We start from the raw sequence: 23,397 nt of genomic DNA, 5'->3' as shown, positions 1-23,397 counted from the left end.
GGGGCTGCTGTCAGTGGAGGTGGGTTGGAGAGGGGGGCTGTCTTGCCGATTTATGGGAGGATTTTGGAGGATAAGGTGTCCATGGAAAGGCTTAAGGCTAAATGGGAGGATGAGCTGGGGGTGGCGCTGCACGAAGGATTGTGGTGCGAGGTGCTGTAGAGGGTGAATGTCTTGACTTTGTGCGTGAGGCAGGGGTTGATACAACTGAAGGTGGTGTACAGGGCGCACCTGACAAAGTCAAGGATGAACCGGCTGTTTGAGGGAGTGGAGCATGTCTGTTAGCATTGTGGGAAGGGCCCCGCAAACCATGTACATATGTTTTGGTCCTGTCAAAGCTGGAAAGGTTTTGGAGGACGGTGTTCAGCACCATCTCGGGGGTTTTACATGTTGATATTCAGCCAGGTCCCCTGGAAGCCATATTCAGTGTCAGACCAGCCAGAATTGCAGATAGGTGCGGTCAGATGCCTTTGCTCGTAGGCGGGTCTTATTGGGGTGGAGGTCATCTTCTCAACCCTATGCTGCGATGTGGCGAGAGGAGCTGCTGGAGCTTTTAGCTGGGGTTTGTTCGTTTTGCATTTTGGGGAGTTGGTTACCGTTTACTGTTAAGGGAGGGGCAGGGAGGAGGTGGGAGGGAGGGGGAGGTATGAGTGGGTGGGGGGGGGGGGTTTAATGTGTGGGTGGGTTTTGTTATTGTAGTAAATTGTAAAAATGTTGAAAATTTGGAATAAAAAAAACTTTTAAAAAAATAATACACAGGAAACAACAGATGTCTCTCTGGGGAGCTCGTGTATCATCTCTCGACAAAAAAAGCTACCACGCAACTGACTTTTCCATTTAAGTCAGTAGTTCGGTTGACTCAATAAGGCATTTAAAGTATGGTATTTTAAAACTGGAAAAAAACACGCAATGTAGCCTAGTACTATAACAATAAAATAGTTGCAAAGATTTATGGCATTAAAATTGATTTTCCATATAACAAGCCCTCAGTACAGTTAACCTGCTTTTACTTTATCAGGACTATTAAATCTGCTTCAGCACAGAATGAATAAATCTGGAATGAGCACTATGCTCCTTTTATATCCTTTTAAAGTTAATAACTGGTAAGAGTGGATCTACTTACTATGGAAACAATTTTCCATCCGGAATGCAAAAATAAACTGATTTATCTTGAGACTGTCGAAAGAGCAGATGGCATTGGGTACAAGCCATCAGCTCCTTACTACAGTCCTCTGAATTCTTTACAATTCTAGTTTGTTTTAGAATAATCTTAAGTTTATTATCAACTTCAGTTCTATTTACATGATTTCCCTTTATCTTAGCCCTTATACCCACTTAATTAATTTTGGCTCCTTTTCAAGCACAAGATCATAAACACTGTGCTTTTTTGGGGATTAAAAATATATCATATGCACTTATAAACATCATTTCCTTTTAGTTAAAGCTTGCCAAGATATTTTTTGAACTCATCTGATGAAGCCATAAAATATAAATGCTTCTCGGTTTTATATCTCATGTAACTTTTGGGGCATACGGTATAAAATACACTTCCCATATTTTAATGTTCTGTAACTTGCACTAGCATTACTTTATTATATCATTCATATGTGAGTTATGTGAGTTCCATGCACCATTCTGAGGACATTGATGTGCTCCAACACTCAAAACAGTCCGTTTGAATGGCATCCCTTCCACAAATATTCACTTTGTCCACCACTGACACACAGCAGCAGCAGTGTGTTCCACCTACAAGATGCACTGCAGGAACTCTCCAAGGCTCCTTAGGCAGCACCTTACAAAACCATGACCACTGCCATCTAGAAGGACAAGAACAGCAGACACATGGGAACACTATCACCTGCACCATCACCCTTAAAAGTCACGCACCATCCTAACTTGGAACTACATCACCGTTCCTTCACTGTTGCTGCGTCAAAATCCTGGAATTCCCTCCCATACAGGACTGTGGGTGTACCTACACTACATGGACTGCAGCAGTTCAAGAAGGCAGCTCACCACCACTTTAATAAGGACACGGGGAGTCAGCACCGAGTAAAATAAGAAACAAAGTTTATTTACACAAACAATATGCACACCACCCGGTAAATCCCTACAGGATTCCAACTGAGGCCGGTGCCTTACTGGCCGGCCTTATATATGTGGGTTAATTGAGATATCCCGCCCCTAGCAGGGCAGCTTGTATTCCACAAGGAAACACAAGCATTCCCACCCTGTAGGCTCCATGTGGGATATTACAACTACCTTCTCAAGGGCAATTAAGGATGGGCAAAAAATGCGAGCCTAGCCAGCGAAGCCCATATCCCATGAATGAATTTAAAAAAATCTTATGACTGGAATGATTAAAAACAGATCACTGTTTTCAAAATCTAGCATGACTATAAAATGGTGGCTATTACTAAACTGAAAAGTTTACTTTTTCCACTACAATACGCTTTCTGCGCTTCAATAAAGTCAATAATATCGAGCTTCATAGCCTAGCTGAAGATAATTGTTATCAGCTTTCATCCTTTCTTCAGTTCAGAGACCAGCTGAAAGGACAGTGGGAACTAAATTCAAAAGCTGCATAAAATGGGCAAGCGGATTGCGATGCATGATTGACCCATACCATTGCTGCAATCAATCATCAGTATACCAGCTTTGACAAAGAGTCATCGGACTCAAAACGTTAGCTCTTTTCTTTCCCTACAGATGCTGCCAGACTTGCTGAGATTTTCCAGCACTTTCCCTTTCGTATCAGTATAGCAGTACTTAAGCTACCTGCTCATTTCAATGACTTCAGCATGCAGCCTGCATTAACCAGCAGTATCACAAGTGGTTAAACAACAATTAAACTATACTGCACCGCTTCAAGCTATCTCTTAAAGGAAAGATGCTTTATGGCAGCATGAAGCAAGTGATTCTGACCTGGAAAAAAATAAAAAGTGGCACAACATGGGAGAGTGTGGCTGCAAGGTTTTTGTGTGCTGCACTAAAGGACTTGATGAAAGAGATGGAAATGTGAAGAAATATCCTGTACCCACAGGGAGCCAGGAGGCTCTCCAGACACACACTCAGAAGGCAGGAAGAACAAATGGTCATAGAGGTCAAGGCCAGAGTTAAGGGCTGGAGATATGGATGCAGTTCTGCACAAAGTTCAATGACCTCACAGGTGTGGTCAGTGTCAGTAAGTGCACCTTCAAATGCCATATCCTATCAACCACCCCATTAGCCTCAGGCTCAGCTCACTGAGCCCCATCAGTCACCTACAAACAATCTCTAACAATCAGGACACACATCTGCTGCTCATATGCTTCACCTCACCTTCACACACCTAGCAAGCCTCCCACCCACATCTTATATCTTGGACACATGGCCAGCCATGACAACAACACCCTCGAAACAGATAGTTCCATGCTCCCTGTCACAATCCCTTCTCTCTTGCAGGACAAGTTAGCACGCAACTGGATGCAGCATTGTGGTGATATTCCTGTGCACAGTTCTGCATATAGTTAGCAATGTGACCAACCAGCTGGTAGCAATAGAGATCTATCACGTGACTCAACACACCTGCCATTTAGTAGTATGATGTACAAGAAGATAGTCGCACTTAGAGTAGCTCCAGGAGAATTCACTGAATTCATTTAGTATCTATCATCTGCATTGTAGTTCCTTCGTTATCTTTTCCACGTGTTTACTAATAAATCATCTTTATAGTTAAACAAGTATATGTTCTGTATACATCATTAAAATGGCTGCATGGTAGCATTGTGGTTAGCTCCAGGGTCCCAGGTTCGATTCCGGCTTGGGTCACTGTCTGTGCGGAGTCTGCACATCCTCTCCGTGTGTGCGTGGGTTTCCTCCGGGTGCTCCGGTTTCCTCCCACAGTCCAAAGATGTGCAGGTTAGGTGGATTGGCCATGATAAATTGCCCTTAGTATTCAAAATTGCCCTTAGTGTTGGGTGGGGTTACTGGGTTATGGGGATAGGGTGGAGGTGTTGACCTTGGGTAGGGTGCTCTTTCCAAGAGCCGGTGCAGACTCGATGGGCCGAATGGCCTCCTTCTGCACTGTAAATTCTATGATAATTGCCATCACAGAACACAACAAGCATGAGCAAACTGAAGGGGAAAGAGCGATACTTGCTTGTTCTAGCCTCTGTGTTGGCCATTAATGGAATAGTCATTGCTGAAGCCAATGGCATGGCTGAAACCATTGAAGATGCTGGGATAACATAGGTAGAGTGGGAGCTGGCACGGTGGCACAGTGGTTAGCTGCTGCCTCTGTGTCAGAGGCCCTGGTTCAATTTCAGCCTTGGTTAACTGTGTGGAATTTGCATGTTCTCCCCTGGGTTTCCTTCGGATGCCCCGGTTTTCTCCCACATTCCAAAGATTTGCAGGTTAGGTGGATTAGCCATTCTAAATTACTCATTAGTTTCACAAAGATGTACAGGTAAGATGGATTGCCAAAATCAATGCGTGGGGTTATGGGGATAGGGTGGGTGCATGGGACTAGGTCGTGCACTCTTTTGGAGGGTTGGTGCAGACCTGATGGGCTGAGTGGTCTCCTTCTGCAAGGGAAAACACAGGGAGATTGGGAGCTGGGATAGAGCAATGAGTGTGGAAGCTGGAGTGCGGGAGGCGGGAAGGGAGTGTGGGAGCTGGGATAATGCAGGGTGTGTGGCAGCTGGGATAACACAGGGAATGTGGAAGCTGGATTAAAGAGTGACATACAAAGAGTAAATGTTTCAAATTGGCAAAAGGCCAGTTTTACTCAGTCAAGATGCTATTTGGCAAAATTGGACTGGAAACAGCTCCTTGAAGAGAAATCTGTATCAGAACAGTGGGAGTTATTTAAATGGGAAAAGGTTTTCAGAACAAATATGTTGCCATTACACTAAAGAGTAGGATTCACAAATGTCACAATTTACAAAGCTCTCTGTCTACAAACCTGATGCTGGAGAACTGGAGGATTGCTAAAGTCGAACAGTAGTTTAAAACTGAAGATAGCCTTCGTCATTACAGGTCAGTCAGCTCAACCTCGCTGATGGAAAACATTCTAAGCGACTCTATGAACTGTAATTTAGAAAACTATGTAAGGGAAGGTCATCTCTGTCTAACCTGATTGACTTTTTTTAAGGTAATAACAAAGAGAGTTGGTGAGGATAGCAGTTTTGATGTAATCTACATGGATGTAAGCAAAGCTATTGTTAAAATTCCACATGGAAGACTTATTAGTGAATTTAAAGCTCACGGGATCCAAAGAAAAGTGGCAATTTGGACCTAAAATTGGCTCAGTGGCAGGAAGTAAAAGGTTATGGTTGTTAAGTGTTTTTGTGGACAGAAGGCTGCTTCCAAGGAAATGCCACAGGTTCCTTGCTGTTTGTGGTATATAATCAATGATTTGGACAAACATATAGGGGGCATGATTAAGAAGTTTGCAGATGATACAAAAAATGACCGCCAAGTTGATAGAAAAGAAGAAAGTTGGCGACTGCAGAAAGGAATTTTAAATTCTTTCACGGGATATGGTTATCACTGGCTGGGCAAGGATTTATTGCCCGACCCTAACTGCCTTTGCTGAACTGCTGCAGTCCATGTGGTGTAGGTATACCCACAGTGCTGATAGGAACTGTGTTCTGGGTTTTGATCCAGTGACAGTGAAGGAACGGCGATATATTTCCAAGTCAAAATGATGTGTGGCTTGGAGAGGAACTTAACTTGTAGATGGTGTCAATGGACTGGACAGTTGCAACAGAAACGTGGCAGATAAAATTCACCCTGGAAAAGTGTGAGGTATTGCATTTGCAAAGGACAAGGCAAAGGAATATACAATAAGTGGTAGGATTCTGACAAACAGGAACAAGGGGTCCTTGGAGCATGTATTGACAGACCCCTTAAGGTACCTGAACAGGTAGTTAAGAGGGCAAATGGAATACTTACTTATTTTGCTGAGATCTAGCGTATGCTGGAACTGTATAAACACTAACTAGAGTACTGCGTACCGTTTTGGTCACCACATTACAGGATGGGTATGATCACACCAGTGAAAAGATTTTCAAAGATATTGCCAGGAATTAAGTATCTTAGTTATGAGGAAAGATTGGATAGGCTGTAGTTGTACAGGAGACTTTTTCTTGATTCTCTTCCCACATCTATAGATGTATAAGGCAGACAAAACACATGCTTATGCTTGTTTCAGTAACTAGGTTTTCCCAGAACAGGTTGCTAGCCTGTTGCCAGAGGCTATAGCTTGAGGAGCACCACTGCACATCAAGCACGGCTGACGAGGAGACTCTCTTGCTCGCCGTAGGTATTTTGGAAGGACTTACAGTTGATATTCGTTATGAGCACATCCTCCATGGCCATCAAATCTTAATAGTGTAACTCGAACCTGAGCTTCTGGCTCAGAGGCAGAGATGCTACCATTGATTTAACTGAGTCATATAAAATTTACAAAAAAAAAAAATTAGAGTACCCAATTATTTTTTTTTCCAATTAAGGGGCAATTTAGCATGGCCAAGCCACCTAACCTGCACTTCTTTTGGGTTGTGGGGGGGTGAAACCCACGCAGACACGGGGAGAATGTGCAACTCCACACAGACAGTGACCCAGAGCCGGGATTCAAACCCGGATCCTCAGTGCCGCAGTCCCAGTGCTAACCACTGTGCCACCATGCTGCCCTGAGACACATAAAATTATGAAGAGCCCAAAGTAACAGGTAGAAGGATTGAAGGTTGGTAAGGAAATGATTCAGCCAAATGGTGCTGTGGATCTAGGACGCACTCTCTGAAAGGGATAGAGACATTTCCTAAAACCCTTGGGCATACACTTGAAATGTCTTAGTTAACAGGATACTGGACCAAGAGCTAGAAGGTGGATTTTGACAGAATAGCTCTTTCTCAGCTGGGCATGAGCATGAAAGGTTGAATAACTTTCTTCTGTGTCATAAATCTTTTAATTTTTTATGCATTAGGAAGCCTGTCAGAAAGCCTGCAGTCAATATTAGGATACATGTCTGAGTCTGATATCAACTTGGCACAGGCTGTGAGGAGCTTGGAGCCCCTCCTTTCTGGCATGGAATTGCTCAGCAACTCCATCAGCGCATGTGTGGACACAACCATGATGCAGTATCTAAAGGCTGATGTCACAGCTTCCCATTGCAATGTAAGCAGCAGCTACCAATATCCCAGTGCTGCAGCCACTGGGATAGCACCATGTAGGAGAATTAGGACAGGCAGGGACACACAGAAAATAGGCACTAAGGGAACGCACAAGAATAATTATTATTTTTTGTGTGCAATGTAGCATGGTTTGATTGGTAAATTTGACTTTGAATGTTTATTTTGTTATGGATTTAATTTTTGCACCTTGGCTATTGATATTGCACTCAGATGAGTTTCTCATGGACAGCCCAGGTAGATAGGGCCTGTCCAAGTTTTCTCTTCTTCCTCCTTGCCCTCATTTTCCTGCCCTTCAGCTGCTTTCTGTATAGCTGATAGCAAGGCTGTCCCCTCATGCTATCAAGATTATGCACCATGTAGCAGACCAGGGATATTGACACCCACTCTGCTGAGTAGTGCAAGAGAGAATGGAATTCGGTTCACTCTCGTTAAGAAGAGAGCCTCAATAACATCCTTACATAATAGTGGACAGTAAACTGCAAGATCTTGCAAGTATTTCCAGCTCCAGTCTGGAAGGAGCCAGAAGCACAAACATTGATCACAGCAGTCACAATCAGAGCCATTGGCAATGCCTTAGTCATCTGCTCTGAGGTTGCAGTTGTGGCTGCGACAGGTTTTAATTAAGACATCCAAACTAAACATAGATGTTGCACACACATTGGGCGGAATTGTCCGACCCCCCGCAGGGTCGGGGAATCGCCCGGGGCCGGCGTAAATCCCGCCCCCGCCATGGCCGGAATACTCCCCCACCCGGGAATCGGCGGGAGCGGGAAACGCGCCCTGCCGATCGGCGTGTCCCCCGCGCCGATCGGTGAGCCCCCCGCAGCGATTTTCCGGCCCGTGATGGGCCGAAGTCCCGCCGCTGTCAGACCTCTCCCGCCGACGTGGTTTAAACCACCTCTGCGCCGGCGGGATTGGCGGCACGAGCGGGCCCCCGGGGCCCTGGGGGGGGGGGGGGGCGCGGGGCGATCGGACCCCGGGGAGTGCCCCCACGGTGGCCTGGCCCGCGATCGTGGCCCACCGATCGACGGGCGGGCCAGTGCCGTGCGGGCTCTCTTTTTCTTCCGCCGCCACCACGGCCTCCACCATGGCGGAGGCGGAAGAGACCCCTTCCACCGCGCATGCGCCGGTGGTGACGTCAGCGGCTGCTGACGCTCCGGCGCATGCGCGGACTCATGCCGGCCGGCGAAGGCCTTTCGGCCAGCCCCGACACCGGCCGGTGTGGCGCCAAAGGCCGGTACCACCAGTTGGCGGAGCAGGAGCCACTCCGGTGCAGGCCTAGCCCCATAAGGTGCGGAGGATTCCGCACCTTTGGGGAGGCCCGACGCCAGAATGGCCGCCCCGCCGGGTAGGGGAGAATTTTGCCCATTGTTCCTTGCTGAAATTCAAGTAGGAGAATTACTCCCTGAGCACCCTGCACAGGGCCTACTGCTGAGAGCCCATTTTCACCTTATCCTCCCTCTTCCAGCAATTTGTTCTGCTCTGTGTTATCTCTGTTCATTCTTCATGTCATGCTGTATTCAAAGGGAAATACTTCCTTCAGCACATGAACTTACCAATATGGCATCTGTTCTACAACTTGTTCTAAAATGTGTGCGCATGGTACAAATTTGTGTCTCTTAGATGACCCAAAGAATCCCAATTTCATGCCCCCTATCTTTTAACACCATCTTGCTCAGACAATATGAAGAATTCAAGGTATGACAACTATTTTCAGTTTTTTTCCCAATGGAAAGATTCACCTTCAAAGGGAAGCTTAAGTAGCAAAACATTGCTGACTCGAATTACTCGGAAAATACATTTTTTTAAAATAGGGATTTCTGTTAAGGTTTTACATTTTAAAGAATAACACAACAAAATTATAAAATAATGCATCGCCATAAACAAGGATCAAGAGAAAACAACGGCTCGGCATACATGAGTAGAGAAAGAGACTGGCAGGAGAAAAACAAAACTGGCTTGATACAATCAACAGACATAAATAGGAACCAATGCATCCCCCAAAAACTGAGGGAGAAACAGGAGAAGTCCACGAAAATGATGGCAAAATGGTGCCCACCCTCCCATGCTGTGTTAGCCCACAATTACTACAACAAATCAGAATAAATCCTCCGCGCCATGTTCAGGTACGCACCAACATACAAATTTCCCATCTCCACCAACATCAAAGGCATCAATGACCCACCAAAGCCTTTTTTCCTTGGATACCAGACCCATCAGCCAAATGTAGGAACCAAGCCAATATTTTCATACCCACAATTACAAAAATAATGAAACTATGCAAACTTCCCAGTTCTAAGAGGAGCTACATATATAACACACAAAGCAACTTAACCCCAAACTGAGGCCCGGTTCAGACCCAACATCATTCTAGACCATTATGCAGAGAGATCAGCAGCAACATGTTCGAATTAGGATCAAACCTTCAGAGCTTGCCAAGAAAAGAAGGGAGGAAAGACTAGAATTACCAGGACTAACGCACAGGATAACAAGTAATTGGGGCTCAATCCAGTCTCCATATTACTCCGGCGCATGCCAGTCAACCACCAGAGGAGAAGAGAAGGGAATAGGTCATTCAATCAACCAAAAAGGCATCCCACACCCTAAGGGAGCACCAGAATATCCAGCAGGCATAGAACCCACCTCATCCCCAGACCTCCATATACCGAAGCAAAGCTAACTGTTCAGGATACCCCCAACAAGCCCCCAGAGGCAACAGGATACTGACCACTGCACCGGACCTAGACTAGTCGAGTACAACCCGACCCACAACAAGGACTTCTCCACACCCCAAAACCTGCCCCCCAGCCAAACCCACACCTCTCCTGCCCCATCTAGGGCAATGCATCATTTCCCCACTAATACGAAGAAGAAAAGGATGATCACTCCAACCCGAGTCTGGGCAGGGGTACAAATTAGGGGCAGCACGGTAGCATAGTGGTTAGCACTATTGCTTCACAGCACCAGGGACCCAGGTTCGATTCCCGCTTGGGTCACTGTCTGTGCAGAGTCTGCAGGTTCGCCCCGTGTGTGCATGGGTTTCCTCCGGGTGCTCTGGATTCCTCCCACAGTCCAAAGATGTGCAGGTTAGGTGGATTTGCCATGCTAAATTGCCCTGAGGTTAGATGGGTTGCTGGGTTACGGGGATTGGGTGGAGGTGTGGGCTTAAGTAGGGTGCTCTTTCCCAGAGCTGGTGCAGACCCGATGGGCCGAATGGCCTCCTTCTGCACTGTAAATTCTGTGATAAGGCTATGATAAGAAGAACAATCCTCAAGACCCCCCAATAATTAGGCATCCTGCAGGCAAAGGCAATTCCCTCCTCCCCGGTAAAACCAAGGGAACCTCTCCCAGACCAACAGAGCAGAATTAGAAACAGCACACTGCTCACCCAGATGAAACCCCAGAGAAATAAGTGCCCCAGGGAGAAACACCTGAACTGACTCAGAATGACCAACATCGCAGAAAGGATGCCAAGAGCAATCCCTCTCCTCAACAACCTGACCACAATTAACCAGTCTGACCTCAGTGTGCACCATCATTACATCTTCTTGTTTTAATAGCTCTAAAGAGAACCACAGAGAGAGATCCATCTGAGGGAAGGCTTGACCTCAGGAGTCAGAAGGAACCCAATCTTCCCCAGGATACAAAATCTGCCCAGTCCATCAAAGGATAAAGGCATGGACATTTAACTTGAAATACCCTAAAATTAAGAAAAAAAACAATCTTAAAAATAAGAACCTGATACAGATAAGCCTAACTGGGGGGCTTTCAGCAATCTTAGTGGGGAGTGAACTTAGCTTACCAACCCCAACCCTTCACCCCGTTTCGCCTCCACTCATCCTTCTCATAAAGATAGAGGGGTGATAGAAAGAGAACACTCTGCTGCCACAGCCGCAAGGATTAAAAGACAATAACAAAAAAGGAGTAAAACTGGCAGATTACATTTCACATAATCAACTCAACATGATTTTGCGAGAACAAGATAATCGACAACATCTTGCACTCCGTTGCAGGAGACAACTTTAAATATTAAGCAATCAACAACATAATCAGAAGGGAGTGATGTCCAGGATTGCAAAAGAATTGCAGGATAAATTGCAGGATAAAGATCCCATCCACATTGCACGAGAAGATAAAGTAAAAGAGAGGATTAGCGAGCACCCTTCAGGAAAGTGCTGTTTCGAATGCAAGAACTCTGTCAAATGTGCCTCCACCACTCTCCCAAATGTACCCCACAATTCCTCCAGGTGAGCTCTGGTGACCTACAATGCAGAGCTGAGATCTTCACCCAAGACAACAGTTTCAATGGCGGCCATCATCCAGGAATATACAGCACCACTGAAGTGAGCTTCCGCTCAGCAGCAACTATGCCATTGCAAGCTGGGCCCCACCCCAAACCATTCCGACCACCACAAACAAACAAGGATTTTAATGATTTGTCTCGGCTCACCTTGCAAAAACACCCATCAGGAACCTCAAGGGACATAACGCAAACCATGCAACCCAAGAGAAAGCAAATATGAAATGTGCATCAGGATAGAATAAAGGATTAAACGATGAGCAGAGCCGGAGCTTGTGAAAACAACAACCTCACAACACGTGACCGCCTATAACAGTGGGTTTAATGTACCTACTGTTACATTTGTGTAAATAATTCAGCAAAATTATATCAAGAAACAAATATCCCAATCCCCACAAGTTGCTGGGTGATTTGTGTCGCTCCGTCTTCAACCTCGCAAAAATAGGAACATGCCATGAACTTCCCAATCAGTTTGTAAAAACCAAGGGGCTGGTTTAGCTCACTAAGGGGCTGGTTTAGCTCACTGGGCTAAATCGCTGGCTTTTAAAGCAGACCAAGCAGGCCAGCTGCACGGTTCGATTCCCGTACCAGCCTCCCCGGACAGGCGCCGGAATGTGGCGACTAGGGGCTTTTCACAGTAACTTCATTGAAGCCTACTCGTGACAATAAGCGATTTTCGTTTTTTCAAATGACCAGCAATTACTTGAGGGTCCTCGACTTCCTGTCATTTTGGCTTGGATGAAGGGACCAAAGATATGATTGCTAAATTTGCTGATGACACAAAGATAGATAGGGTAGTAAAATGTGAAGAGGACACAGGGAGACTACAAATTGGTATAGATAAGTTACGTGAATGAGCAACACCATGGCAAATGGAGCATGATGTGGGAAAATGTGAAATTGTTAATTTTGGCAAGAAGCCATATTATCTAAATGGTGAGAGATTAAGCAGCCTGAGATGGAGAGGGACTGGGTGACCTAGTGCATGAATTACAAAAGGCTAATATGCAGGTAGAGCAAGTAATTGGAAAAGCTAATAGAATATTATAATTTATTGTGAGGGGAATTGAATACAAAAGTAGGGAGTTTTTTTAATTATACAGGGCATTGGTGAGACCACATCTGGAGTATTGGTCTCCTTATTTAAGGAAGGATATAAATGCTTGGGAAGCAGTTCAGAGAACCTAACCCTGTAATGGGTGGGTTGTCTTATGAGGAAACGTTGCACAGCTGGGCTTGTATCCACTGGACTTGAGAAGAGTCAGAGGTGACTTGATTGAAACCTATAAGATCTTGAGTGGTCTTGACAGCGTCGATGTGAAGAGGGCGTTTCCCTTTGTGAGAGAAATAGTATTAGAGGCTACTGTTCAAAAATGAGGGATTTTCTTCTCTAAGAGAGCTGAGAGGCTTTGAAATTCTTTTCCTTGAAAGGTGGTGGAAACAAAATCTTTGACTATTTTTCGGCAGAGGTAGATTCTTGATAAGTGATGGGCTGAAAGGTTACTGGGATCGGCGGGAATGCGGAGTTGAAGTTACAGTCAGATCGGCCATGATTTGTTGAATGGTAGAGCAGGCTTAAAGGGCTGAATGGCCTTCCTTCTCTTGCTCCTAATTCGTATGAACCCTAACTAAAAATATTTTCTGAATAAATGCAACAGCTTTTAGTACCAAAATATCACATCATAATATTAGTGTTAAAGTAGGGAATTCAAAATGAGTCTTCTTTCCAATCATGTAGCAAGTTGGCAGATGAACAGATCCAAAATACATTTAAACCCATTAATTCTTGCATTGTCAGATTAGATTAACAATATTATATTCACAGGGGCAGCACGGTGAGGCAGTGGTGAGCACAGCTGCCTCACAGCGCCGAGGAACCGGGTTCAATCCCAGCCCCAGGCCACTATCCATGTGGAGTTTGCACATTCTCCCTGTGTCTGTGTGGGTCTCACCTCCACAACCCAAAGATGTGCAGGTTAGGTGGATTGGCCATGCTAAAATTGCCCCTTAATTGGAAAAAAAGAATTGGGTACTCCAAATATATTTTAAAAGATGATATTCACAAACCTCGGGGATCTGAGTTCAAACCCAGCCATGGCAATTTGAATTCAATAAATTTTATAATTGTGGCTGGTACAAGATAACGAGACAATGAGAGCTGGTGGATTGCAAAAGCTACTGGTTCAGTGATGTCAAGAAAGGGAGCTTGCCGCCCCTAACTGTTTGGTCCTGCATGTGAGTCCAGTCCAACACCACATAGTTAACTCTTATTGCCTGCAGTGCAATGAGGGATGACAGTAAATACTGTGCAGCAAGTGCCATTCGCAGGCCAAGATCAATTAAAGAATATTTCAATAACAATGTTACAACTAATATAACGATAGAACACATTATTACAGTGTGGAGCGAGATAGAGCTCAGTTAACTAGAAAATAAGTTTGTGTGTATAAAGAGTCAAAAAGTTTTTAGGTTTCCAAACAAATGTGCATGTCAAATTGTTACCAGACATTAAAAATAGATCCTCTGTTATATTTTTAAGATTAAGGAAACCACTCCTATTTGCATCAATTTAAATGAAGCCACTAATCTAATCTGATCTAAAATCAAAGACACTGGGGAGAATTCTACTTCTATCGTCTGTCTGTTGTCAAACACAACAGAGTTTCATCCTATCAGTTTTAATATGATAAAAATCATGCGGGTTCTGCAATGGGCATGGGATCCACATGGCCAGGTTACTGCCCAAGTCGTGAAGATGAGAATCATCCCCACTAATTCCTGCAGTTAAAAAAAGAAACAGCTATTTGCAACTCAAATTATTTGTGAAACAGTCAGGGTAAAAATGGAGATCTGCTCCAATAAAAATCTAACGGGCGGGATTCTCCCAGCTCTGGGCAGGGCCGGAGAATCCCCACAACCGGGCCACGCCGCCCCAACGCCGGCACGCGATTCTCCGCAGAGTGGAGAAGCGGTGCCATTGGCGGCCTCTCTGGCTGGGGGCCTCCTTTCCTACGCGCCGGCCGTGTAGCCCTGCGCCATGTTGCGTCGGGGCTAGCGCGTTGAAGGAGGCCACCGCGCATGCGCACATTGGCGTCGGCGCCACTGCACATGTGCGGATCCCACGCCGCACAGTTCATGCCGGAATCGGCAGCTGGAGCAGCACGAACCGCTCCAGCGCCATGCTGGCCCCCTGTAGGGGCCAGAATTAGTCCTGGCAGCGGCCCATTCAAACCGTCGTAAAACACAATGGCGTTTACGACAGCTTAGTAACACTGCGCGGGATGAGAGAATCCCGCCCTACCTTTTTGTCTGTGTCTATTTTGCATTTGCTCATGATATAGTTAGGTTCACATCAGGGTTGCAATTGACTAAACTTACAGGATGTAGCAGATGACACCGATGCTCCACATATCTGTTGGATATCCAATTGGTTCATAGTTGATAACTTCAGGAGCCACAAATTCAGGTGTTCCAAATAGAACCTTTAGAGAGCTTGTACTTTCTGCAGAAATAGCAAAAGGATCATGTTATGCACCAAAGCTCCTTTCTGTGCTGAAACATGTAAGGTTCTTGTTGAGTTCTGGCCACACAGTACCCATTGCATAGGGTCACTCGTTCATTCCTAGCCTTTGCAAAACATTGCAGTTAACTGTCTATCTTGGATAAGCTTTGCCAATGAACTGCTCCATTTATTGGAGAAGAAGTGTGAGTAAAGGTAGGAGATAAAGGAGATAAGGTAGGGCAGCACGGTAGCATAGTGGTTAACACAATTGCTTCACAGCTCCAGGGTCCCAGGTTTGATTCCCGGCTTGGGGCACTGTCTGTGTGGAAAAGGCACGTTCTCCCAGTGTGTGCGTGGGTTTCCTCCGGGTGCTCCGGTTTCCTCCCACAGTCCAAAGATGTGCAGGTTAGGCGGATTGGACATGTTAAATTGCCCTTGGTGTCCAAAATTGCCCTTAGTGTTGGGTGGGGTTACTGGGTTATGGGGATAGGGTGGAGGTGTGGGCTTGGGTAGGGTGCTCTTTTCAAGCACCGGTGCAGACTCGATGGGCCGAATGGCTTCCTCCTGCACTGCAAATTTTATGAAAATAAAACACAATGAACTATGATAGATGTGACACCTCACTTTGGTGCACAGATGACAAGATGATGCATTCATGAAGCAGTTGCATCAATTCATAAGTGAGGGCAAGGAAATGTGTAAGAAAAAACTATTACAAACGACAAACAAATTACACCGAGGGTGACATTCAACTGCTGTCTACATGCTTCTTGCATGCAAAATGAACAACCAGCAGTGAATAATGTGGGGAGAACCTTGGCTGCCCTTTGAATCCCCAAGTTCCCGTCTTATCCATTATTCAAGTTGGTTGTTCATTGAACACACAGAAATTCCACCCCCCTCAAAAACAGGTGTGTGCGTGGGTTTCCTCCGGGTGCCATTATCTCAGGATAATGGAAAGCACTTTGATTCAATGCCGTACTTCTGAAGTGAAGTTACTGTTGCAATGAAGGGAATGTGGTGCACCAAGCTCCCACAAAGAGCAACATGATAATGAACAGATATCTTCTTGAGTGAAGGGATACATATTCGAAAGGGTACCAGGGATAACTCTCCTGTCCTTCTTCTGAATAGTGCTATCGGATCATTTACATCCACCTGAGAGATTAGATGGAAGGCTGCGTCCATTGGTGCTGCAACCACAATACTCCTGACGCCTATCCATTTGGGAGCATGAGTTACACTGTAGGTGGCACCTCAGTTTAAGAGTCAGCCTTGGAATATGTTACTGTGGCTTTGATGCCTGTTTGAGGATCTATTCTGAGAACTTCAATGGATACTGTCCATTGGTGCCAACATTAAGCAGCTTAACAGGCTGTCTTTAAAAGGGCCACTCCCACCCATTGCCAGCTGGTGCATGTCCACTCTGACTGTCAACTGGCAATATTCATATTTACACAGCCCCCTCCTCCAATAGGCCCCAAGGCCTGAGCCTGGGCCAAATGGCTGGAACAATGAGGGTCAACCACCCGCACATTGTGCATTTGAGCTATAAAGCGACCTGCTCCCCTCCTGGTCAGGGACCAATTGAGCTGCAGCTGCTTTTGTCAGGAATAAGCTAGATGCTGCATTCAGATACAAACTGGGATATCACTTGGTCATAGGACCTCAATTGCAAATTTCAAATTCAAATCGGCAGAGTGTGCACTCTACAAGCATGTTCATTTGTACCAGGCAGTGAGTAGCCTAAGCAGTAGTCTTTAAAGAGAAGGCAATGTGGAACATGTTTTGGGGAATTTATGTGAAGCCATGAGGCGCAGGAATGGACCTTCTGGCCCCACAAAAATGCTGCAGCTCCCTACCAGCTATTGTTTGGGTATCTCCTGTTTTATAGGTGCATATCCATTTATCACATTAGGCAGCAGAAGAACTCTAATTATAAACAACAGTTTTATTGTAATACAATAGCTCAGCACAATCATTGGTTTCTGCTCTCCATTCTGAATCTTTTCCTTATCCAGAAGCCTCTTGCACTGGGGAAAACCCCAGCACTTCAATATGAGCTTCAATCAGCATCACCTACTCTCAATTCACTGTGAAGCTCATCCTGGTTTAGTCTTAAAGGCACCCGAATTTCTAACATTGACATCTCACCTCCCTTTTTCTTTAGTTGCATGGCTCAAATTGCCCGAGGAAGTGCTGATTTCTCATTTTAATTCACTTAAGTGCAAGGAGTTCCTCCAGGGCTTCTCTTGCAATTGTCACCGTAGCTTTGGGAGAAGATGTTTGTGAATATCCAAACACACAAATCATTTCCACCAATATTATGGTAGGGGAGAGGGAGGGCGCCGGGGTAGGGGATGGGAGGGTGTCTGGGGTAGGGGAGTATGAGTGAGCCCGGTGTAAGGAGTGGGAGGGATCCAGGTTGGGGAATGGGAGGGCACCCGGGGAAGGGGAGTGGGATGGAGCCCGGGGTAGGGGAGTGGGAGGGAACCCGGGGTAAGGGAGTGGGAGGGAGTTTGTGGTAGGGGAGTAGGAGGAAGCTTGGTGTCGGGGAGTGGGAGGCAGGCTGGGATAGGGGAGCGGGAGGGAGTCCGGGGTCGGGGAGCGGAAGGGAGCCCGTGGTAGGGGACTGGGGAGGAGCCCAAGGTGGGGGATTGGGATGGAGCCCACCAAGCAGGCCACCTAACACGCACATCTTTGGACTGTGGGAGGAAACCGGAGCACCCGGAGGAAACCCACGCACACACGGGGAGGACGTGCAGACTCCGCACAGACAGTGACCCAGCCGGGAACCGAACCTGGGACCCTGGAGCTGTGAGGCATTTATGCTAACCACCATGCTACCGTGCTGCCCCTATCTCCCAGGCCTGCATTGTTCGGTGGGATCACTCACACACAGATCACTTGGCAATATGGAATATGTCAAAGTTATCAAAGCTGGAATAATTACCTAATCTTCGGGCAAGACCAAAATCAATAAGTTTTATCCTTGCTCCTGTTTTGTTGACACACATGATGTTTTCTGGCTTTAGGTCCAGATGTACAATTTCCTGCTTGTGGATGAATTGCACGCCTTCATTAATTTGTAGCATGTATTTGATGCATTCCCTCTCGGTCAATTCGAAATCCTCATCAATTATTCTCTCAAACAGCTCTCCTCCTGAAACTCTGTGAGCCAAAAATATATATTGTCTAAATAATTAAAGAAACAATGGGGAGAAGCATAGCAGGTTAACACATTGAATGTGCATCTATTGATTGGGAGGATGTGTTTGTCAAACATTTTTATGGGGGATTTGGGTCCCTTGACTTCAATGGAGCAAATAAGCTGGTGGGGTGTAAAACGAACATCTGACCTGAACATCTGTCTTGTTCCTGCTGGATTGTTTTGGTTACAGTTAGCACTTATCTGTGTACAGGATATCTCCACAGAGCAACCTTGGTGTGGCGTGATTTAACGTGCAAAAAAAGAGTCCTGTATTGGGACTTCATGGGAGGTGGTGGTAAGGATGGCTTGTGCTGGGCTGGAGGAGCTGCCTCTTTGTTCTCAAGTGCTTCCTAGAAACAGGTGAGGGCCGGCCCCAACTCTTCCCATCATTCCTTTCATTGCTGGAATTACTAAGACTAGTCCTTACCCCTGTTTTCCCTAATGTGGATAAAATGGCTCAATCCTTTGTTTTACCAAATGTGTGTTCAAAGGTCACATGACTTTGGCAAGTCGCAGTACATAAAAGGCAACTGTGCACACATGCATTTTCCAAATATCCCCCTTGCATGATCCTCATTACATGAAAAGAAAAAAACCCAGATTTATGTGCACTAAGATCTGCAGTTACAAGTTACCCACATCCATGGTCTATAAAGAAAGTCATCATACATGAACAGAAAACTTTTCTTTCTCGTGTTTTTTGGGATGTCATCAGTCATGAGCAGCTCTTTAGCTTGATGCCCATTCCAAGAGCTGCCCTGACTGATATGCCCCTGATACTCATTGTTTATGTTTGGCCCTTAGAGCCTTCCTCAGATGACTCATTTTCTTGGTGGCTTGCATGGATATGTTCAGAATCACTCTTATAATTTCTTTCGGGGTAATGACTCCAGTTCCTTTGTACAAGGTACTATCTTGGGCAATGACTTCACCTCTGTATGCCCAATACTCTCTTAAAGCAACATGTGTATCCTTGGCGGTTTCCAGCCATCCTTTCATCATCACTTCCTGTGGCATTTTCAGAGTTGCATCTTGTTGCATAGACGCTAGTCTGTCAGATTCAATGTCTCTGCTGTGTTGATGATTTCCAGAGCCTGTCATGCTGTTGCTTCTTGTCAAATCTGGAAAATTTCACACTCTGCACTTGCATCATCAACTTCCTTCAAAGGGAATGCAGCTTTTGATAGCATGTCAATGATGTAAATCTGCTTCCCCTGCTTGTACCTCACTTCCAAATGAAAAACCTGCAAACAAAGTAACATCCTTTGCAGATGTTGGTTGTTCTGGGTGAGTGTGCTTATCACTCGCTTGGCTCTGTTTCTCGTTCTAAGCTCTGGAGTCGCCAGGTGCCGTAAAGACACCGCCACAGGTTTCAAGGTGAAGTTCAAAGCAATAAAGCTGTACACCAATTAGTAAGTCCAAAACAATTAGAGTTTATTATAACACAATTATAATAACACTCATGCACACGCTAAAGATTAAACTTACTTCTACCACTAAACAACTAATACTTAGCTAAGAAGGAACTGCGAGGTCAGGGAACAAGGCCTTTGTTCTGTTCTGGTCTGCAGGCTTTGAATCGCTATCAGTTGGCAAGGGTGTCAGTAATGCCGGTTTCAGGTAGCGGTCGTCGTTTAGGCACTTACGTTTTGGTGGCTGCTGCTCAACGGCTGGTGTAGAAGACAGGGGTCTGGAGGCTGGAGCCGGAGACTGAACCATGTGTGGGACCTTTCTTTTATAGGTCCCAGGGGGTCCGCGCCCCTTTGGGCAGACTCCCTTACCTGCTTGGGATCGATTGGGCCTCTTCCCAATCGATATGTTTTGAACCCCCCAATCATAGGGCCGTTCCTTGGTTGCTGGGGCGGTTCTTAGGACTTATTGTCCTGGGCTTCTCTGGCGCCACTGGGTCTTGTCTCCTATAGAATGTATCGATTGATACTTAATTTGTGTCCATTGTATCTGGGACTTGCCCGGTATCACCTCACTAGTATGCTAACGACTTCTCTTTCACAGCGCTGCCTGGTCTCTGCAGCAGTCAGAAACCGGTTTCTGCAGTTGTCCCAATACATAATTGCTCTGCAAGCTGTTTGCTCTTTAACATGTCCGTTTTCCCTGCATTCTTTGCAGTCTTCCATTTTGTGTTCGTTAGTGGCCATCTCAGGTGGCTACACTGGTACATCAGAGCAGATAGAAGTAGTTTGGGAAAGATGCTTTGAAGTGGCTTGTGGTTAGACTCCACTATCATTTTCTCTCAGGAAAAGACAATATCCAGCTATTTCTCAATCTGTGTGTAGCATTGTTCAGTTTATGTTAACACTCTGGATGCAAACCAAAGGATTGCTGCATGAATGTTGCTCCAAGTCCAGTTTCACTGGCATCACACTACAGAGTGAGTATTGTTCTCATTTTTGGGCGTGATTTATCGGCTGCGTCCCGCGAAAATCAGAGCGGGATGCGGCCGCTGGATTCCGGGAGAGGCCTCCCCCAGGATTCTTGATGGTTAAGTCCACAATGGGTGGGACCCAGTCTCGAATATTTAGGTGAGTTTAGAAACCCACTTAGCTGTACTGACATCAGATCGAACGGCCGCCCGGCATCTATCGGCCTCGCCGAGGGGACCCCAGCCTGATGCTGTTCAGCACTAGTCCCCACAAACGGGAACCAGGCGGAACAGCAGTTTGGGGGGGGGGGGGGTTCTCCTCGGTGATCGGAGGCCGTCAAGTGGATGGCCTCTGAACAGAATGGCACCTGACACTGCTGGTGGCATTCAGGCACCTTGGCACTGCCAGTCTGGCACCCTGGCAGTGCTATTTGCAAAGAGCCAGTACAGAGGAATATGGTAATGTTCAAGAGAAGGTTTTTCGTATTCAAACTGAAATTTATCAGTTAAGTAATTGTTCATAATTTGGATGCTCAGAATAAAATCCATCACTAGAGTTTCAAGGTGGAGGAAAATCTCAGCAGGTCTGGCAGCATCTGTAGGGAGAGAAAAGAGCTAACGTTTCGAGTCCAATGACTCTTTGTCCACTTTATCTACTAATATCCACTACAAGCCCACTGACTCCCACAGCTATCTGGACTACAGCTCTTTGCACCCTGCACCCTGTAAGGACTCCATCCCTTTCTCTCAACTCCTTTGCCTCCATCTCATTTGTTCCAATGATGGCGCTTTCCAAAATGGTGCTTCGACAATGTGTTCCTTCTTCCTCAATCGTGCGTTCCCACCTACAGTTGTTGACAAGGCCCTCAACAGTGTGCGGTCTATCTACCGCACCACTACCTTCACCCCCACTCCCTCCCAGAACAAGGATAGAGTCCCCCTCGTCCACACATTTCATCCCACCAGCCTCCGTATGCAATCCTCCGCATTTTCGCCAACTTCAGCGTGATGCCACCACCAAACACATCTTCCCTTCACTCCCTCTGTCAGCATTCCGCAGAGACCGTTCCCTCTGAGATAATCTAGTCCACTCCTCCATCATACCCAGTACCTCTCCCATGACACATGGGACCTCCCATGCAGGGGCTGGTTTAGCTCACTCAAGGGGCTGGTTTAGCTCACTCAAGGGGCTGGTTTAGCTCACTCAGGGGCTGGTTTAGCTCACTCAGCTAAATCGTTGGCTTTGAAAGCAGACCAAGCAGGCCAGCAGCACGGTTCGATTCCCGTACCAGCCTCCCTGGACAGTCGCCGGAATGTGGCGACTAGGGGCTTTTCACAGTAACTTAATTGAAGCCTACTCGTGACAATAAGCGATTTTCATTTTCATTTCATTTTCAATCGCAGAAGGTGTAACACCTGCCCCTTTACCTCTTACATGCTTAACATCCCAGGCCCAAAACACTCATTCCAGGTTAAGCAGCATTTCACTTGCACCTCTTCCAATCTGGTCTATTGCATTGGCTGCTCCCAATGCGGTCTCCTCTATATCGGAAAGACCTAACGCAGACTGGGTGATCGCTTTGCTGAGCATCTTCGGTCTGTGCGCATTCAGGACCCTGACCTTCACATTGCTTGCCATTTTAACACAAGACCCTGCTCCCATGCCCACATGTCTGTCCTTGGCCTGCTGCAATGTTCCAGTGAAGCTCAATGCAAACTGGAGGAACAATATCTCATCTTCCGGTTAGGCACGCTACAGCCTTCCGGTCTCAACATCGAATTCAACAACTTCAGATGATTAGCTCTACCTCACCTAGACCCATTTGTTTTTATCCCATTTCATTTCAACGATCTCTTACCATTTCTTTCTTTCTTGTCTTTCTTTATATATTTAACACCCTCCAATCTTATCCACCTTTCCTTACCTCTTCTCCCCTTTGCTTCCCCCTTCCCCTCCCTCACATCTCCATCTGTCACAATTTAGCCTCTGATGTTAGTTCAGCTTTGCCAAAGAGTCATTAGACTCAAATGTTAGCTCTTTCCTCTCTCTCTACAGATGCTGCCAGACCTTTTGAGATTTTCCAGCATTTTCCTTTCATTTCAGATTCCAGCATCCGCAGTAATTTACTTTTATTCAAGATGGAGGTCTGGTTGTATCATATAAAGGGATGCAAAGTCTAAAGGAAGTACAAAGAACAATGCAGCCCAGGAACAGGCCCTTTGGCCCTCTAAGCCTGTACTGGTCATGATACCACCCTTGGCCAAAACCCTCAGCACTTTCTTCTGCCGTTTCTCTCTATACCCATCCTATCCATGTATTTGACGAGTTGCAGGCACTCACCACCTTCTGTGTAAAAAACCTGCCTCACACATCTCCTCTAAACCTTTGCCCCATAGACCATAAACCTATGCCCCCTGGTGACTGACCCCTCCACCCTGGGAAAGAGTGCCTGCCCACACATTCTACCCATGCCCCTCATAATCTTGTAGACCTCTATCAGGTCACCCCTCAACTTCCGTTAAATCAAACGAAAACAGTCCGAGTCTATTCAGCCTCTCCGCATAGCTAACACCCTCAGACCAGGTGACATCCTGGTAAACCTCCTCTGCACCCTCTCCAAAGCCTCCACATCCTTCTGGCAGTGTGGAAGTACTTTCCCTATAAGAAATATCTCTTCTGTTTCTGAAAAAACAACAATTTGTCTTTCTTGTCTTATGGAGAGCTGTCATTTTAGTTCTTCTTTCTCTCTCAATTATGCAATAGTATAAAACCATAGCAGTTCATTATCAGCAGTTTAATGAAGCCTCAAGCTGAATTTGACACAGACA

General features: G+C 46.0%; 1 protein-coding gene across 3 annotated transcripts in view; it reads right to left on the bottom strand.

The window, feature by feature from the left end:
* LOC119961939 (myosin light chain kinase, smooth muscle-like) overlaps positions 1-23,397 on the bottom strand; it is a 552,422-nt gene that overhangs the window by 24,667 nt on the left and 504,358 nt on the right. For all 3 annotated transcript variants that reach the window (XM_038789529.1, XM_038789528.1, XM_038789530.1), the window contains 2 exons: positions 17,931-18,148; positions 14,854-14,977 (listed from right to left, as the gene is read on the bottom strand). In XM_038789529.1, the coding sequence (XP_038645457.1) occupies positions 14,854-14,977; positions 17,931-18,148 (342 nt within the window). The remainder of the gene's footprint in view (positions 1-14,853; positions 14,978-17,930; positions 18,149-23,397) is intronic.

The sequence above is a fragment of the Scyliorhinus canicula genome, chromosome 2 (assembly GCF_902713615.1).
Source record: "Scyliorhinus canicula chromosome 2, sScyCan1.1, whole genome shotgun sequence".
Taxonomy (NCBI): Eukaryota; Metazoa; Chordata; class Chondrichthyes; order Carcharhiniformes; family Scyliorhinidae; genus Scyliorhinus; species Scyliorhinus canicula.
This window is presented reverse-complemented; position numbering and strand designations above follow the sequence as displayed.